This window comes from Benincasa hispida, chromosome 1 (assembly GCF_027475165.1).
Source record: "Benincasa hispida cultivar pf3 chromosome 1, pf3_genome.v1.1, whole genome shotgun sequence".
NCBI classification, from domain to species: Eukaryota; Viridiplantae; Streptophyta; class Magnoliopsida; order Cucurbitales; family Cucurbitaceae; genus Benincasa; species Benincasa hispida.
In genome coordinates this window covers 35,469,259-35,487,142 of record NC_143478.1, presented here as the reverse complement: position 1 = coordinate 35,487,142, position 17,884 = coordinate 35,469,259, and the positions used below count along the sequence as shown (strand labels likewise).

Below are 17,884 nucleotides of genomic sequence, written 5' to 3'. Positions count from 1 at the left end.
CATCAGCCAAAATGATATCTCTGACTGTAATATGGTATTTTACTTCCATCCAATATTTTTTCCTTCTGCTTTCCATGCCAGCAAATAATCTTGCACTGGAAATCAAATGCATGGAAAGCGAAAGACAAGCCCTGTTATCCTTGAAGCAAAACCTCATAGATAGATATGATTTTCTCTCTTCTTGGAGAACACAGGCCAATCACAAAGCCAATGATGATTGTTGCAATTGGAGAGGTGTTGGTTGTAGCAACAATACAGGTGCTGACCATCATCATATCGTAAGCCTTGATCTTCATAATAAAGGTTTGATGGGTGAGGTTGGTTCTTTTTTTTTTTTTTTTTTTTTTTTTTTTTTTTATTGAGGTTGGTTCTTCCTTAACTCAATTATTGCATCTCACCTACTTAGATCTTAGTTATAATCAGTTTGATCAAATCTTGATTGAGGATATTGGTTCTCTTATCAATTTGAATTACCTCAACTTGTCCTATAACAAGTTGAGTGGAAGTATTCCTCAAAGTTTGGGACAATTATCCAACTTAGAGTATTTGAATCTTCAGTCTAATTTATTGGAGGGTGAAGTTTCTGAAGTTCATTTCTCAAAGCTTAAAAATTTAAAAGCTTTGGATCTATCTGACAACTTGTTGAGATTAAACTTCAACTCAGCTTGGATTCCTCCTTTTCAAATGCAGTCAATAAGTTTGAGAAATTGTACATTGGGCCCAGATTTTCCCAAATGGCTTCAAACACAAAATTTCTCTGTTCTTGATATTTCAGAGAACATAATTTCAGACGAGATTCCCAGATGGTTTTGGAATAACTTGTCCCCAAACTTATTGTTTCTTGATATTTCCTTCAATTATATCAAGGGGGAAATCCCAAATTTGTCCTTGAAATTCAAAAGGATGCCTGTAATCATTTTGGGAGTGAATGAATTTGAAGGTAAAATTCCAGCCTTTCTTTTTGGAGCACAAAACCTTGACCTTTCAAGAAATAAATTTTCTGATATATCAAGTTTGTGTGAAGTCAACGATTCATCCCCTTTATATCTCTTGGATACTTGCAGCAACGAAATGTCTGGCCAACTCCCTAATTGTTGGAACCATATGCTGAATTTAGCATCCTTAAGTTTGGCCTATAATTATTTTTCTGGAGACATTCCACATTCTTTGAGTAATCTCACAAGACTCAAATCTCTAAATTTGCGAGAAAATTATTTCTCTGGGAAGTTTCCTTCTTGGTTTAACTTCACAGATTTGATAATCTTCGATGCAGTTGACAACAATTTATCTGGAAATTTACCGTCATGGATCGGATCAAGGTTGCCAAATTTGGTTCGTTTGCTTCTCAAGTCAAATCACTTTCATGGAAACTTACCTTCAAGTCTTTGCAACCTCAGAAGGATTGAAGTGCTGGACATTTCATTCAATTATAATATTTCAGGAAGCATACCAACTTGCATCTATAATTTTGATGTCTTGACAAAAATGTTTAATCCATCAACTGTTCCTGATTACATAAGAGATTTGGTCATGATGTGGAAAGGCAAAGAGATGCTAATTCATGGTAGAAATTTACAGCTTCAAAGGAGTATTGACCTGTCTAGCAATCGTCTGACAGGAGATATTCCAAGCGAAATCACACAGCTTGTTGGTTTAATTTCTTTGAATCTCTCGAGGAATGAGTTAACAGGTCAAATTCCTTACAACATGGGTCAACTTCAATCGTTGGATTTTCTGGATCTATCAAGAAATAATTTGTGTGGTTCAGTTCCATTTAGTTTGTCTGAAATGCCCAGATTGAGTGTGTTGGATCTGTCCTACAACAACCTTTCAGGAAATATTCCTATTGGAACTCAACTTCAAAGCTTTCCAACTTCTTCCTATGAAGGAAACCCTTATCTTTGTGGCGATCCACTTAAGAAGTGCGAGCTGAGCATCAACAATGGTATTCATTTTGAGAATAATATCAATGAAAATGAAGAGGCTGATCAAGACAAACTCATAATACAAGATCTGCTTATTGCCATTTCATCTGGATTTATAATTGGCTTTTGGGGAATCTGTGGCAGTCTTCTACTCTTTAAGAGATGGAGACATACCTGCTTCAAGTTTTTAATAAGTATAACTGAGAAAGTTATTTGAAGCAAAGAAAACCAGGTATTTTATTTCTCCATTTTCAATTGATCAAGAGTCTTTTTTTTTTTAAAAAAAAAAAGTCTAATTATGTTAGAAAGAAATCTAGAAGTGAAAATTGAGAAAGATGCTACTAGTTTAAATGAACACTTCTAATTTTTTGACTTGATACAAATAGTAAGACATTTCACCTATTTATATTAGTTGACACCCCTAAATTAATGGCTAGCATTTTGCTAACACATTCATGGTTTAATAGTTACAAATGTATCTCTAGAATATTCTCTACAATTACACCCCTATCTCATATTTTCTACAAAATCCTACTGTATACTTTAAGTATCTCTTATTTTTTAAGTAATGCGTATGTGTTTCATTTTATTAATATGATATTTTAAGTGTATTAATAGAATATCATATATAAGACATGAGTGTATCAGACAAAAATCAGTAAAGAACTAAAGTAAGACATGAGTGTATCAACCATATATCTAACATCAATCAGCATTTGATGTACATCAATAGTTTATATATCTAATGTAAAGTATCATTCAATTAGTAACTTAATTATTTTGAAAAAAAAAAAACATGTGTATTCCATTTTATAAGCATGATATTCTAAATCTATCAGTAATATATATTATATATCTATATTATATATCAAACATGAATTGAGTAACTATTTCGATCAACAGACGTTAAAATTTCAAGTACTTGATTATGGTATTAAGCATCAATGATATACCTATTGAAGTGTATCAATAGTGTAACATCTATTTGAAGTGCAAGTATAATGTAACATTAGATTATTATTGGTATATAGGCACCGATTCGAAATTATTTAAGTATAATATTGGCTGATCAAAATACTCAATAAAAATACAATTTTAAGTATGCTATTTATGTAATAGTAGTATATCATTTTCATGATTGCTTAGCTAGCCTCTCTTCTCTAAAATATATATGTATATATATAAAAGTAAGCTAATATACTTGGTTCTTTATTAATGAAGTATATCAAATATACTTTGAACAACTCACATATTTTATCTTCTTGCTGGATGCTTCATGATTTGGAGGTATATAAGGACATTTTAAACTTTTACCAATTCTAACTTAATTGGACTGAAGTTGTTAGCTATATTTGCAAAAGAGAAAAAAAAATGTGGACATTCTTGCAATATATCCTTTCTTTTGTGTCAAATCTGCAAGTGACCCTTTTTTTAGAATGTTTTAACAATTAATTTTTCTAAAAATTGAGCTTTTGTTTTGGACTAGGCCTAAATAATTCTAAACCAAAATCAAGTTTATATTTCAATAAATTAATATTCGAAATATTCATTTTTGTTAGGCACACTATGAAGATGTGTACATGTTTCAAGCATGGAAGTTAGTTATTTGGCTTGCTGTTTCACTCACCTAGTCTATTCATCTTGGTTCGGGTTGTGTCATAGATTATTTAAGGTTTTCTCTATCCAAGCTTTTGGTGCTTCTTAGTTTGTAGGTTTTCGTATTATTTACTTTGTTATTCATCCGCAGCTATAATAGTCTCTTCTTTTTCTTACTGTCTTGCACCTTTATATTTTATCAATAAAAAATTTTATTTCTTTTTCAAGAAGAAAAACGAAAAGAAAGAAAGAACTAAAGGTAGGAGTACATTATTTGGCAAAGGACTTTCCCATTCTGGTTAATTGAAGTTATTAAGAACAATTTGATTCAATCTAAGCATATATAGCTTAACTGGGTTAAAATCAACATAGACAACATCAATCCATGAAGAGGGCCATGCCCCTCAAATGATGTCTATGTCGACATATGCTATGCAGTTGTGTACTCGTCCTGACATATCCATGAAGAGGGTTCAAATCGATATAGCTTGCTGAATTGGACTGAAATTTGCTGACTATTCCAACTGCATACATATGTCGGGACGAGTACACAATATGACATACATTAAACTCCCTACTGTTGTTTGTTTCTTAGACAGATGAATTCCATGTCTGAAAGATAATATTCCTTTCTTGGAATTTTGCATTTGATATCTAGACAATATCTTATCTATATAAGATGTCTGAGATCATGCTAAAGTTTTGTTCTTTTGGTTCCGAACTATTTAGATCCTAAGAACATACTGTGTTTCACCCAAATCTTTCATTTGAAATTGCATAGCAAGCCATCTCTTGACGTCAGCCAAAAATTCTACTTCATTTCCTATGAGTAAAATATCATCAACATACAATACCAGAAAAGTGACAGTTTTGTTAACGACTCAGGCATCGTATATTGACAAGACACTTGTCAAGTATTCAATGCAAAACTCCAAGAGGGGCTTATTGCCTTTCAGGATTTTCTTGTAAACACAAGGTTCGTTAACATTTTGTTCAAAGTCATAAGATTTGATCGCAGCATCAAATCTCATATTCCAGGATTTAGATATTTGTTTCAACCCATAAATGGATCGATTAAGCTTGCAAACTTTTTGCTTGTGACCCTATTCTATGAACCCTTCTGGTTGAGACATGTAGATACTCTCTTCAAGATAGCCATTTAGGAAGGTTGTCTTGACATCCATTTGCAAGATTTCATAATCACAAAATACAGCTATGGACAAGAGTATTCTAATAGACTTGATCATGGCGACCGGAGAGAAGGTTTTTTCATAGTCCACTTCCTTTCTTTGGGTAAACCTTTTTGCCACAAGCCTAGCTTTGTAGGTTTGTGCCTTTCCAGCTTGGTCTCGTTTCCTCTTGTAAATCCACTTACAACCGATGGGTTTTACCCCTTCTGGTTGATTTACAAGTTCACAGACTGAATTGAAGTATATTCACCCCTTCTGGTTGATTTACAAGTTCCCAGACTGAATTGAAGTACATTGACTTCATTTCAAGATCCATGACTTTAACCCACTATTCTTTTTCCACGTCATCCATTGCTTGTTTGAAAGTTAATCGATCCTCTAAGCCATTATCAGGTATGATGAATTAAGTTTAAGTTAAACCCATGTACTGGTCAGGCTGTTGCACAACCCTCCCACTACGTTGAGGCACACTCAACTTTTGAGAAGGACGTGTAATATCAGTTTCATCAATAACGCTTGTTAATGGACCCGTGCAATCTTCAACACTTGTTGATGCATTTGTCGTTTCTCTGGTCATTTCTTCTATTACTAGCCTACTGCGAGGTTGGTGATTCTTGATGTGGTCTTCCTCTAGGAAAGTTGCATTTGTCGATAGAAATACTTTATCTTCCTGAAGATCATAGAAAAAACCACCTTTTGTTTCTTTGGGGTAACCTATAAATAGGCATACTTTTGAACGATGTTCTAGTTTCTTAGGATTTTGCACCAACACGTGTGCTGGGCATCTCTATATCCTAAAGTGATGTAAACTCTCATTACGTTCTCTCTAGAGCTCGTAAGATGTTTCAAAAACACTTTTTGAGGGAACTATGTTCAAAATATATACTGCAATCTGAACTACAAAACCCCAAAAGAAACTTGATAACTGGGCATACCTCATCATAGAATGAACCATGTCCAACAAGGTTCTGTTTCTCCTTTCTGCTACACCATTTTTTTTAGGTGTGCCAGGGGCTGTGAGTTGGGACTAGATTCCATACTCTATTAAATAGTTCTAGAATTCTAAATCCATATACACCACCTCGATCTGATCGAAGTATTTTAAGCTCTTTACCTAATTGGTTCCTAACCTTAGCTTTATATTCTTTGAACTTTTCAATTGTTTTGGATTTATGATGCATTAGGTAAATATGCCCATATCTCGAATAGTCATCAACAAAGCTGATGAAATATTCATACCCTCCTCTAGATCTAACATTCATAGGAACACAAAGGTCCGAATGTACCAGCTCTAAGGGCTCTTTGGCTATAAGATCTTTTCTAGAAAAAGATCTTTTAGTCATTTTACCCTCAAGACAAGATTCACACGATGGTATGAACTGTCTTCTAACTGATTTAGATAACCGTTCTTCACTAATCTCACAACCCTGTTGAGATTTATGTGATCAAGTCTCAAGTACCAAAGATAGGCATTTGGAAAAACTTTCTTTTTCTTATTTTGAGTCTTAGCTGTTTTAAACATCTCTATGTTCATAACGGCTTTTACCTCCGTCGGTTTCAACATATACAAGTTATTTTCTAATTTTGCGGAACAAATATTAGTGTCTTTTGAAGTAATGAACACATCATTATTCTCAAAAGAAACCTTGTAATTTTTTACCAGCAAACAAGAGGCATATATTAAATTCCTTTTCATATAAGGAATATAATAAACATTTTCAAGTAAAATGTGCTTATCTCTTATAAATAACTTCATATCTTCCACTACTTTAGATAAGACAACCTCCCCAATCCCTACCCTAAAGGTTGTTTCGCCTTCTATAAATGTCTTCAGTAACTAGTTTCTTGAGAGAACATACAGATATGATTAGTGGCATCTAAATCTATTATTCAAGTCTTTTTATCGTTTTCCACTAAGCATGTTCCGACAACAAGTAAATCATATCTATCTTGTTGTTCGAATTATTCATTTTCATCTATATTGTTCAAAACTTTAGATGAGTTGGGAGAAAGATGTCCTTTGTTAAAACTTGTTTTGAATCATCATTTGCTAGTAATTTGTATATTGAATTGTTATTACCGTTAATTAAAGTGGAAGCGAGTATTTTAGAAGAACTCGACATGCTGAAAATTTAAATATATTCTTATTAGTAAATTGCAACTAAATCCAAGTCGAGTTTCAATAAAAAGTAATAATATACCCATAATCATTATTTATTTGCAACGATACTATAGTGAGTCAGAATAACTGCTACCGAGGGGCAGTCAAATACTCCTTTACTGAAGCAAGACAATCTTGACTAAATACTATCTTCAAAATAACTCATATTTCGACAGTCATTTAGCTACCACTTTTTATTACTAACACTTTAGTAATTCTGTAAGTGTAATCCTCTATTTTTAGACCTCAGAAGTTGGTCCTAACGATGCTACCGAATTGGAAAGTCAAGGTTGAAAACGACCTAAGAAATCCTATCCATTTCTGGAGTTTAAGTTGTTTCGAATTCCATGTTACAACCATCCGAGGGGATAGTCGTCGTTAAACGACTAGCAAGGCCGACTTAAAGACGACAAGCAGGCGCAACATAGGAATCTCACGGTCCAAACAAGCAGAAGAGACCGCGGGATGTGTTGACACATATCCTTCACCCACTTACTATGAACTACTTCCCCCATTCACCTTAATCTCTATCCCATGCAAACACTTTCCGAATGGAGTAGTCGAGGTTCATAATCGACACGAAGCATTGCACGGATCTAATGATGTGAATTTTTCTAGGGACGTGAGAGTTGAATTTTATATATATCATATATTTAATTTTACATTGAACAACTTCCCTTCATTCACCTTATATTGATTCATGTCAACACCTTCCGAATAGAGCAGTTGAGGTTCATAATCGACACAAAGCGAGGCATTAATCTCGATGTGAATTCTTAGGACGTGAAATTTAAAATCAAAACCATCACTTTTGATTTTAGTGTAAATAATTTTCCCCATTCATCTGATCTTGATTTATGCCAACACTTTCTGAATGGAGCAGTCGAGATTCATAATCGACACGAAGCGAGGCATGAATCTCAATGTGAACTCTTAAGACGTGGATTTTAGTGGGAATAACTTTCCACATTCATCTGGTCTTGATTTTTGCCAACACTTTCTGTATTGAGCAGTCGAGGTTCATAATCGACATGAAGTGAAGCATGAGTCTCGATGTGAACTCTTAGGGATGCAAGAGCTAAAAATAACATATCGTATACGTTATTAATCTCTCACTGAAGCATTCTAATATACTCCTACTGAAATATTCTAATAACATATCATATATGCTATTAAACTCCCACTGAAGTGTCCTATTATCTGTTTGGGTATATTTTTACTCAGGTTTATTTTGGCTAATTTAAACAACCTAAGTCTAGATGTTTATCCAAATATAATGTTTATATTTTTGGGTATATTTTTACTCAGGTTTATTTTGGCTAATTTAAACAACCTAAGTCTAGATGTTTATCCAAATATAATGTTTATATTTAGATTTAACCTACGATGTCCAAGTGATAAACCAGTTTTAAAACCTCACATTGCTCACATATTGTTCATAAAACTGGTTAACAATGCTCAATTACTCAGCCATAATCCCCAAATAGGAGGTGTTCCGTAGACCATCAACTTAAGTACCTTTAGCCTTAGACAGGATTATATACTGGTTGAGTTTTTAACCACATTTTACAAGATGTCGACCTATTTTAACTATTAAAGCAAGTAGTTAACCTATGTGAGCATGCAACTTATCTTTGTTATGGATTTTAAACGTCTAACCCAATTTTATAACAACTTACAAAATTTTAGACATCCTAACCATCCACAACATACATCAAAGGCATTCAATATTTAATATAATATTTATCTGAAAATATTTGAAACCTATACATGCATACTATATATTATAACATTTGATAATATATTTTCAATGCATGTAACATGCTTCCTACGGTGGGATTTGAAATCTACATGGCATACTTTATTCATATACAAGATTTTATTAATTATAATATACATCACATGCATAAATATTAAACAAAGACTAATGTGGTTTTTAGTTTTGGCATTAACAGGCAAACAAAAGCCTACTTACCACAAAAAACCGACTTCAAAAGGCCTCTGGATCGCTCAAACTACCTAGAACTGGACCCGAACCTCTCGAACCGAACCTCCAATGCTAAAAAAATGGGCAAAACCATCAGTACCATCAAGCATGGAGTATGCCTTCAAGCATCAAGTATTTCACTAAATACCATCGAGTAGCATTGATTACCATCGAGTATGGCAACATGCATCGAGTATTTCACAAAATGTCATCGAGTTGCATCGAGTACCATCGAGTATGACATCATGCATCGAGTATTTCACAAAATACCATCGAGTTGCATCGAATACCATCGAGTATGGCATCGTGCATCGAGTATTTCATGAAATATCATCGAGTAAACGCATCGAGTACCATCGTGTATGGCATCGTCAATCGAGTATTTCATGAAATTCCATTGAGAATGTCATCGAGTAATCCATCGAGCATCCAGTTTGTGGCAGTGATTTGAATTTCTAGTTCCTGCTGCTCGACCTTCTTCATTTCTTTCTTCAATTATATCTTAATTGCAACTCTAATGATTCCATTAGAATTACAGACACTTAAACACACATTAAGGCCCAACAAACAAGAGCCAATTACAAGAGTTACAATATAATTGAAGAGAAAACAATGCCAAAACTCAGAAAAACCATATCAGTTTATCATTTTCATACAATTTATGAAAAATACCCACCAAACTCAAATTAACGCTAATTGAATGCTTAAATCACACTCTGATACCAATTAATTGGATATACTAGCATGCAACGAAAGCAAACAGAATCAATAAGCACTCTAATTACATTTAATTTGAGTTCTAAAAGCATACTTAAATAGAAATTTAAGAAGAGGGTTTATTAACAACATACCTTTGATGAATTCTCCTAACTTCAAGCTGCTCTTCACACGATTCCAGCTCCAATTCAACAGTGAACAACTAAGAGATCTTCTCTACTATTCTCAGTCTTGAATTTGAGTGGTGGAACTCCAATTAGAGTGAATTTGTGAAGGGTGTTTGGTCAAGACGAATTTCTGCAGTAGTTTTCTAAAGAACTCAGAAATTCACCCTCTCAATCTTCAATTTTAGAGCTTTTATACAAAAACTACATGCCAGTATTCAAACTCAACTAAATGCCAGCAATAACCTGATGATGAAGTGAGATTTGTGTGTAAATTTGGGAGGAACACCTCTTACTTGGTATAAACGTGGGAAAAACCCACTCAACCCAAGTTTTTATTTTTCCAATTTCAAATTTTAATCACTTCTAAAATTAACTAAAATTTGATTTAATTAATTCATAATTAATTAAATCTAAAAGATCAAAATTCATTTTTTTAAATTGAATTGAAATTTAAAATTAATTTGATTTTTAATTAATTAAATAATTTAATATCAAATATTAAATTAATCATACACCCAATTTAAAACATGAATTCTATTCATGTAATTAATATGTAAATCAATATTTAAATATTATAAATATTCCAATTTCGTTTAATTTCAATATATTAAACATTAATTATATCAAATATAATTATAAAAACCCTAATTTGAATTTGAACTTATTCAAAATCAAACCCTAATTTCAATTTGAACATTTTCACATTGAAATTCAATTTAAACATTTCAAATTGATATCACCCCAAATTCACTCAATTATTAATTCAAGGTGTTCATGTTTTACGAGCTAGTAGAGGGATCTTATAGACATACAGATCATGAGCTCCAACGATTTAATATTAATTGGCTAAAACTTTTTAGACCAAATTAATCAATATTCGTTAACTATCAAGTCATACCACTATAGCTCGATAGTTGCACTCACCTTACTGTAGATATATTTGTGTCCATTTGATTTAACCATAATTAGTAAGTCAACCCTTCATAGATTGTTCGTAATAACGGCTTGGTTAATACACTGTTTTACCCTCGATATTACATCTTGCTCCTTAAGTTCCACTGATCCTCTAACGAACAATTGGTTTGCAATCCAATCAATAAACCAGAACCCTTTCGAGCCAATGAAAGGGTGGAGCCCCTTGTTCAACACCTGGATTCAGTACTTAAGAGAACAACCTTTCTTTTAACGGGTATGCGTGAATACCTTGTTGCACCCTATGTCCCCAGCTATCTAACCAGTCTTACCCCTGAAATGGGAGACATATTGACCCGGTGCTGTTGAGTCAACCCTCACCTATGTAAATCTAAGGATAATTCTGAATAAACAGGAGTTCATAGTTAGCTCAGGATTAAGATCGAGTTACCTAACTCATCTAGACGAAATAGTCAGTCTTTAAAAGTAAACAGCGTTCTAAAGTAAGATTGACTTATTTCTTGGTTCGATCTTATGCAAACTCATTGCATAGAACGCCCCCACATGTCAGTACATGAACGAATCAGAATCACTTCGTTTGTAGTATTTTTGCAAGAACTTGTAACAACTACAAAGTGGGCTACATCCGATAGTGTTACCAGAATAAGGTACCCAACCTTATTCGTATACTATAGACCATTTTGACTATTTACATGAACCTGATCCACTTTTATGTTTCCACATAAAGTTCAAGTATTCATATAATAGCCATGGATCTTAGTTTATTGGATTTAAACTTTATAAGTGCAATTTATAGATTCAATAATAACTTTATTGAAGTAATGTTGAATAACATCTTTTATTGATAATAGAACATATTTAACTTTACAAACTGTAAGTTTTTAGGACATTGATAATGGACAGAAATGCACGTTATAATAGCGCAAAGTTATAAAACAATGTAGGATTGCGATGGTAAAAATATACAATATTGTGTCCAACAACATTAAGTTCACAACATTGAGATTGCATCCGTCCATCACATTAAAACAACTAACTCATGTATTTTATGCAGGAAAATGTGTTGACGCAAGACGGAAATGCGATCCAAAGAAATTAACGTCCGAGTGCATTAAGAGATTGCGACCGCAAGGATATGTGATCGTCTGTACTCGCAAAAATTTGCTCAAGAAGGTGACCGCATAGAGCCGACGCATCAAGGTAAACGCACCTGGGTGAAAGCTTCATAAATCACGATGGGACAGAAAGCTGATGACGATCGATTTCGAATTAAGTTGACAAGCCGTTAACGACCTACTGTAGCAAGTACACTCAACTTTTCGGTGACAAATATTCGACATATCAGACAGAGAATTAATGTCATCCTATCAGTGCAATCATATGAGAGAAAAGGCTCTTTACCTAAAACTCTATAAATACCGAAGGCCATCTTCATTGAAGAAGTTCGTTCAGTTCGCTTAGTTACAGAATTCACCATATAAATAGAAGTTATCCTTATTCATAGTTTTTCTTTTACTTAGAAGGCAGAAACGAGTGAAGGGAGATTACACTGAGAGATCGTCCCGGTGAACTCGGAAGAGTGTCGGAAGCTTCAAAATCAGAGAGAGAGCCAACTCTTGCGGAAGTAAGAACATCTGTTGGGCAAAATAGAGATAACACAGTGTAAAAGGCTTGGGAAGCTAGACATTGCTACCAGACTCTCTACCCTTATTTTTCATTGTCATTTTGTACTTTGAACCTATTTGTAAAAATAGAAATGGCATCTTTATATCTGTCCACTCTCTGTACATTACGTATGAGTAGCTAAATCTGTTAAATGGGTTGAGAAGCACTTAGCTAGCATAACCTGAGATCTTAATTCTATGCGATTATCTTGTATTATATATGCATCATTCGTCCATTAGAGATACTCGGGAGGGTAGTGTAAGGATAGAATCTAGGTTGAAAAAGTCAGATTAGAATCTAGGCTCAGGAGAGTCAAATTAGAACCACATAATCAAGAGATAGAAGCTTAGGAATAAGTTTATTTGCTATTAATGCATCGCATGCACCCTAAAGATAGGATATGATTGTATGCGGTCGCCTTGTCCTTGTGTGCATCTTTCGTCATTGCATAGACAAGAAGTAGAGACTTAGGAATAAGCTCTATAGATATTATCACATTCATCGCATGTGTCCTAAAATTAGGAGCCATCGCATTTGCATTGGAAAATAAACTGCTGTCGCATGAGTGTAGCATGATCGCATAGCTTGAACGCATTCTCAGGAAACGCTAGCTAAAGACCTTCTCAACCCATTCCTCCGCATACTCAGTGTATCTATCTCATAATTACTCTTCTCTCAAATTCGCCGCATACATTTTATACCTTAAACGACAAACCTACCAACACTTTGATTTATTTGTTACCGCAAAGTGATCTAAAATTACCATCACATACTGTTTTCTTTCGTCCCTGTGTTCGACCCTGGGCTTACCAGTCAACTCAATAGGATTTATACTTGGGTCTTACTGAGAAAACTTGCATGCACAACACATATGCCACCATCGCATTCTACACCATTATTTCATCGCATTAAATAACGCATCAAGTTTTTCCACCCCAAATTTAAACAATGCTTGTCCTCAAACATAAACTAAAGATTTTCTTTAGAAAGTCACCCGCTTTCTCTTTCCTAGATTTTTCAAGGATGCCTTATTCAAATCCTATGTACCAAAATCTCCTTAATTTTTATCCAGGCCTCTTAAAATATTTCTAAAAGTTAGGGACCGCAAGTGTAACCTTCAAAAAGACTTTACTAGTTTCTAGGGCACCGCATGATTTATTTCATAAAAAAAAAAAACTTTTCCAACTGGTGTATTTTCAAATGATTTTTATCCTTGCATATTTTAGACATATATATATATATATATATATTATTTATGACCTTGCGCTGATCCAAGTGCCTAGCCTTTATTTTTGCTTGTTCCCACGTGTGTCATGCGAACATCCAACTACGAGCAAGGCGCTCTTTCTCAGTCTAAACTCATGCCCGTTTGGCAGTGGAGTTGCGATCATTTTATTTATGCATTGATCACGATTCCTACCTTCGTTTTGGCTTGCCCCCATGTGTGTCATGTGGACATCCAACTACAAATAGGATCTGATTGCAATGTTATGATTTTTTTTTTGAACCTAAAAATAGCAAGGTTAAAATGAATACCACACCCCCAAATTTAAAACGGACCAATGTTCCCATTGCTAAAAGATTGAAAGAAGTCATGTGATGCTCTTAGGAAGTTTTGTAAAAAGTCAGTTTGAAAGAAAGCTAGCAGACCACTAACTTCTAGAAATATTTCATGAGTTGATTGTCCTAAAATTAAGTTGACTCTAGTATATACAAAAAAATAGAAGCATGCGTTTCATCAATGAAATCATAATTGGCAAGGAGAAATAATGCGACGCCGACTAAAGAGGATGCGATGATAAAATTTTTAGAGTGAAAATGCAATGCGATAATGTAAAATTTGGAATAGACAAAGTCAAGGAGAGATACAATCCCCAAATTTGCTCTGTTGCCCGCATTATTTGTGATCGCATCCTTCCTTGCGGCGAACTATTTTCTTTGATTACGGTGGTAGAATAAAGTAGTTGCATCTAACGTGTAGCCCCTCTGCAATCGTTCACCACGATCGTTGCAAAGAAAACATTGAAAGGGTCAAATAATGAAAAAAGAACAAAGTTAACAATTTTTTTTATGCAATTTCCATTTTTTCAAAGATAAATATACGATAAAAGTTAAAAGAAAGAAGAGTAGTGAGAGTTTATTAATCATTGGTAAGAAAAGGATATTCCAAAAGACTTGCGCCCTTGATGATTTTCCATCGCATGCCAGCACAGAGACCACTCGATTTTTATTCAGTCTGGATTTCTCAGGTCTACAGAGGTCTTTTCTCGATGAAAATCACCTCCGCAATATATCTTGACTCTTTGCCCGTTAACCTTGAACGTGCAGGTCCCTTCCTCATTAATCAGTTCGATCGCGCCATGCGGGAGTACTTCTTTGATTATAAAGGGTCCGGACCATCCTGACTTTAATTTTTCGGGAAAGAGCCATAGCCGCGAATTGAAAAGTAGAACTTTTTGTTCGACGTGGAGATTCTTCCCCCATAGCTATTTGTCATGCCAACGTTTTGCTCGTTCTTCGTAAATTTTGGCATTCTCATAAGCTTGCATTTTCCATTCATCTAGCTCAACCAACTGGAGTTTCCTTGCTTCCTCTGCTGCCTTTAAGTCAAAGTTAAGTTTTTTCACCGCCCACAGTGCTTTGTGCCCTAGCTCAAGTGGTAAATGACATGTCTTACCAAACACCAACGTATATGGAGACATGCCTATAGGTGTCTTATAGGCGGTCCTATATGCCCACAGTGCATCGTCCAACTTTGTTGCCCAATCTTTTCGTGAAGGCTTTACCACCATCTCTAATATCAGCTTGATTTCTCAGTTGGACACTTCAACTTGACCATTTATCTGTGGATGGTATGCGGTGGCCACTTATGGAGGATGTTATATTTGAGCAACAAGTTTTTGACTATGTGATTGACAAAGTGGGAGCCTTCATCACTTATTATGGCACGTAGAGTGCCAAAACGAGTGAAAATATTTTTCTTCAGGAACTTGGAGACTACCGCCGCATCGCTTGTGGTGCATGCTACCGCTTCTACCTATTTGGAAATGTAGTTGACAGCTAACAGAATATATTTGTGACCATTCGATGATGGAAATGGTTCCATGAAGTCAATGCCCCAGACGTCGAACAATTCCAGTTCTAAAACGATGTTCATGGGCATCGCATGCTTCCATGAAATATTACCCGTGCGTTGGCACTGGTCACACTTCATCGTGTAGTCTCTTGTATCCTTGAATAGTGTTAGCCAATAATACCCACTTTATAATACTTTCGCTACTGTGCGTTGGCCTCTAAAGTGCCCTCCATATGGTGAGTCATGAAATTGTGATAATATGCGTTGGTGAGCAGCATCTGGTACGCACAGACGCAAAATCTGGTCTGACCCCCTCTTATACAGATTTGGCTCATTCCAATAATATGATCTGCATTCATGCCTGAGCCGCCTCTTTTGGTGGTCTGTATAATCTTCGAGAAATTGTTCGCAAACCAGAAAATTTACCACGTCCGCGTACCATGGTAATTCTTCAATCTTAAATAGTTGTTCATCTGGGAATATTACGCTCACCTTTGACTGGTTGCGGTTAACTTCTGGATTTTGTAATCTGGATAAATGGTCCACAACCTGGTTCTCTGTCCACTTGCGATCAATGTTTTCCATATCGAATTCCTGGAGGAGAAGAACACATCTAATCAATCTTGGCTTCGCATCTTTCTTTGTCATCAAATATTTTATTGTCGAGTGGTCAGTGTGAATGAGTACTTTAGTTCCCAGCAAATAAGCTCTGAAGTTTTCCAATGCAAATATCATGCAAGCAGTTTTTTCTGTGGTGGTGTAGTTTGTTTGAGCAGGATTCAAGGTTTTACTCGCATATGTGATGGGGTGTAGCATTATTTTCTTCTTCTGAGCCAGCACTGCTCCCATCACATAATCGCTTGCGTCGCACATTAATTCTAAGGGTTGTGTCCAGTCTAGTGCGATCAATACAGGTGCGGCTGTTAGTGCGTTCTTCAAAATCATAAATGCGTTTAGGCATTGGTCGTCAAAGTCAAACTTTCTATCTGCCTCTAACAATGCACTCAGTGGTCGTACAATCTTTGAAAAGTCTTTGACAAAACATCTATAAAATCCAGTATGTCCCAAGAAGCTCCTGACAGCCTTTACATTCGTTGGTGGTGGGAGCTTTTCAATCGCCTCAATTTTTGCCTTGTCTACCTCCAACCCATCCTTGGAGACCTTGTGCCCATGCACAATGCCTTCCTTTACCATGAAGTGGCATTTCTCCCAATTAAGCACGAGGTTCGTCTCTTCACATATTTTCAATATCTTCTCCAGGTTGTTGAGACAAACTTCATATGTTTTCCCATACACAGAGAAGTCGTCCATGAAAATTTCTACAGAGTCTTCGAGATATTCAGAAAAGATGGCCATCATACACCTTTGGAAAGTGCTCAACACATTGCAAAGGGCGAATGACATGCATCGAAATGCAAATGTTCCATACGGGTAGGTGAATGTGGTTTTTTCTTAATCTTCAGAAGTAATCATGATCTGGTTATAGCAGGCATATCCATCCAAGAAGTAGTAGAAATCATTTCTAGCCAGGCAATCTAGCATTTGGTCGATAAAAGGAAAAGGGAAATGATCCTTCTTTGTTGCCGCATTTAACTTGTAGTAGTCCATGCAAATCCGCCATCCAGTGACGGTCCTCATTGGTATCAATTTTTTATTTGCATTAGAGACTACCATCATCCCTTCTTTCTTCGAACGCATTGCACGGGGCTGACCCACGTGCTGTCGGTTATTGGATAGATGATTCCTACGTCAACCACTTGATTATCTCCTTCTTTACGACCTTCTTCATCGCAGGGTTGAGTCTGCGCTGATGTTCAACCGATCTTTTGTGATTCTCTTCGAGACGAATCCTATGCATGAAGTATGCGGGGCTGATCCCTCTAATGTTTGCTAGCGTTCAACCAATTGTTTTTACATACTTTCTCAAAATGCTCAGCAACGCATTTTCTTGGTCTTCATTAAGTGCAGAGGAAATGATGATAGGTAGCTTTTCATTCTGCCCCAGAAATGTATACTTCAGGTGGTTAGGAAGGGTCTTCAGCTCTATTGTTGGTGAGTGTTTCAAAGATAGTTTTGTTGTTTTTCTTTCTTCGCTTGCTGCCAGCTTGTCTTCTTTGGATGCGATCATCTCATCATCGTTAGTTGTTTTTTCTGTGATCGCATTGCATGCTGCAATGGATGCGATCGCATTCTCATCTTTAGATTTTTCTTCTTCATTCAAACTTGGTTCATCGTCGGATTCATTGAGGTCCTCTTCATCAAAATATTTCATGGCTCGGATAATGTCAAACTTGAGCTTTTGTCCATTCACGTTCAGTGTGAACTCTCCTTTATACACATCAATCTGAGTGCGACCGATGGATAAAAATGGTTGCCCCAGGATGATTGGCACATCCTTATCTACTTCTTAGTCCAAGATGATGAAATCTATTGGCAATATGAATTTATCGATCGTAACTAGAACATC

General features: G+C 35.4%; 1 protein-coding gene across 3 annotated transcripts; it reads left to right on the top strand.

The window, feature by feature from the left end:
• On the top strand, window positions 1-12,448 carry LOC120071050 (receptor-like protein EIX2). 3 transcript variants are annotated; one of them, XM_090308687.1, is made up of 3 exons: window positions 1-317; window positions 364-2,157; window positions 11,731-12,448. In XM_090308687.1, the coding sequence occupies exons 1-2, from the start codon at window positions 12-14 to the stop codon at window positions 2,140-2,142; spliced, it is 2,085 nt and encodes a 694-aa protein (XP_090164813.1). In that variant the 5' UTR covers window positions 1-11; the 3' UTR covers window positions 2,143-2,157; window positions 11,731-12,448. The 3 variants fall into 3 exon arrangements, with proteins under 3 accessions (XP_090164813.1, XP_090164825.1, XP_090164798.1); XM_090308699.1 differs by lacking the exon at window positions 11,731-12,448 and adding an exon at window positions 8,828-9,469; XM_090308672.1 differs by lacking the exon at window positions 11,731-12,448 and adding an exon at window positions 3,485-3,771.
• The last annotated feature ends 5,436 nt before the right edge of the window (window positions 12,449-17,884 follow it).

Coding starts and splice junctions, on each gene's coding strand:
- LOC120071050 (XM_090308687.1), top strand. CDS start 12: ATGATATCTCTGACTGTAATATGGTATTTTACTTCCATCCAATATTTT. Junction 318..363: donor ATAAAGGTTTGATGGGTGAG/GTTGGTTCTTTT, acceptor TTTTTTATTGAG/GTTGGTTCTTCCTTAACTCA.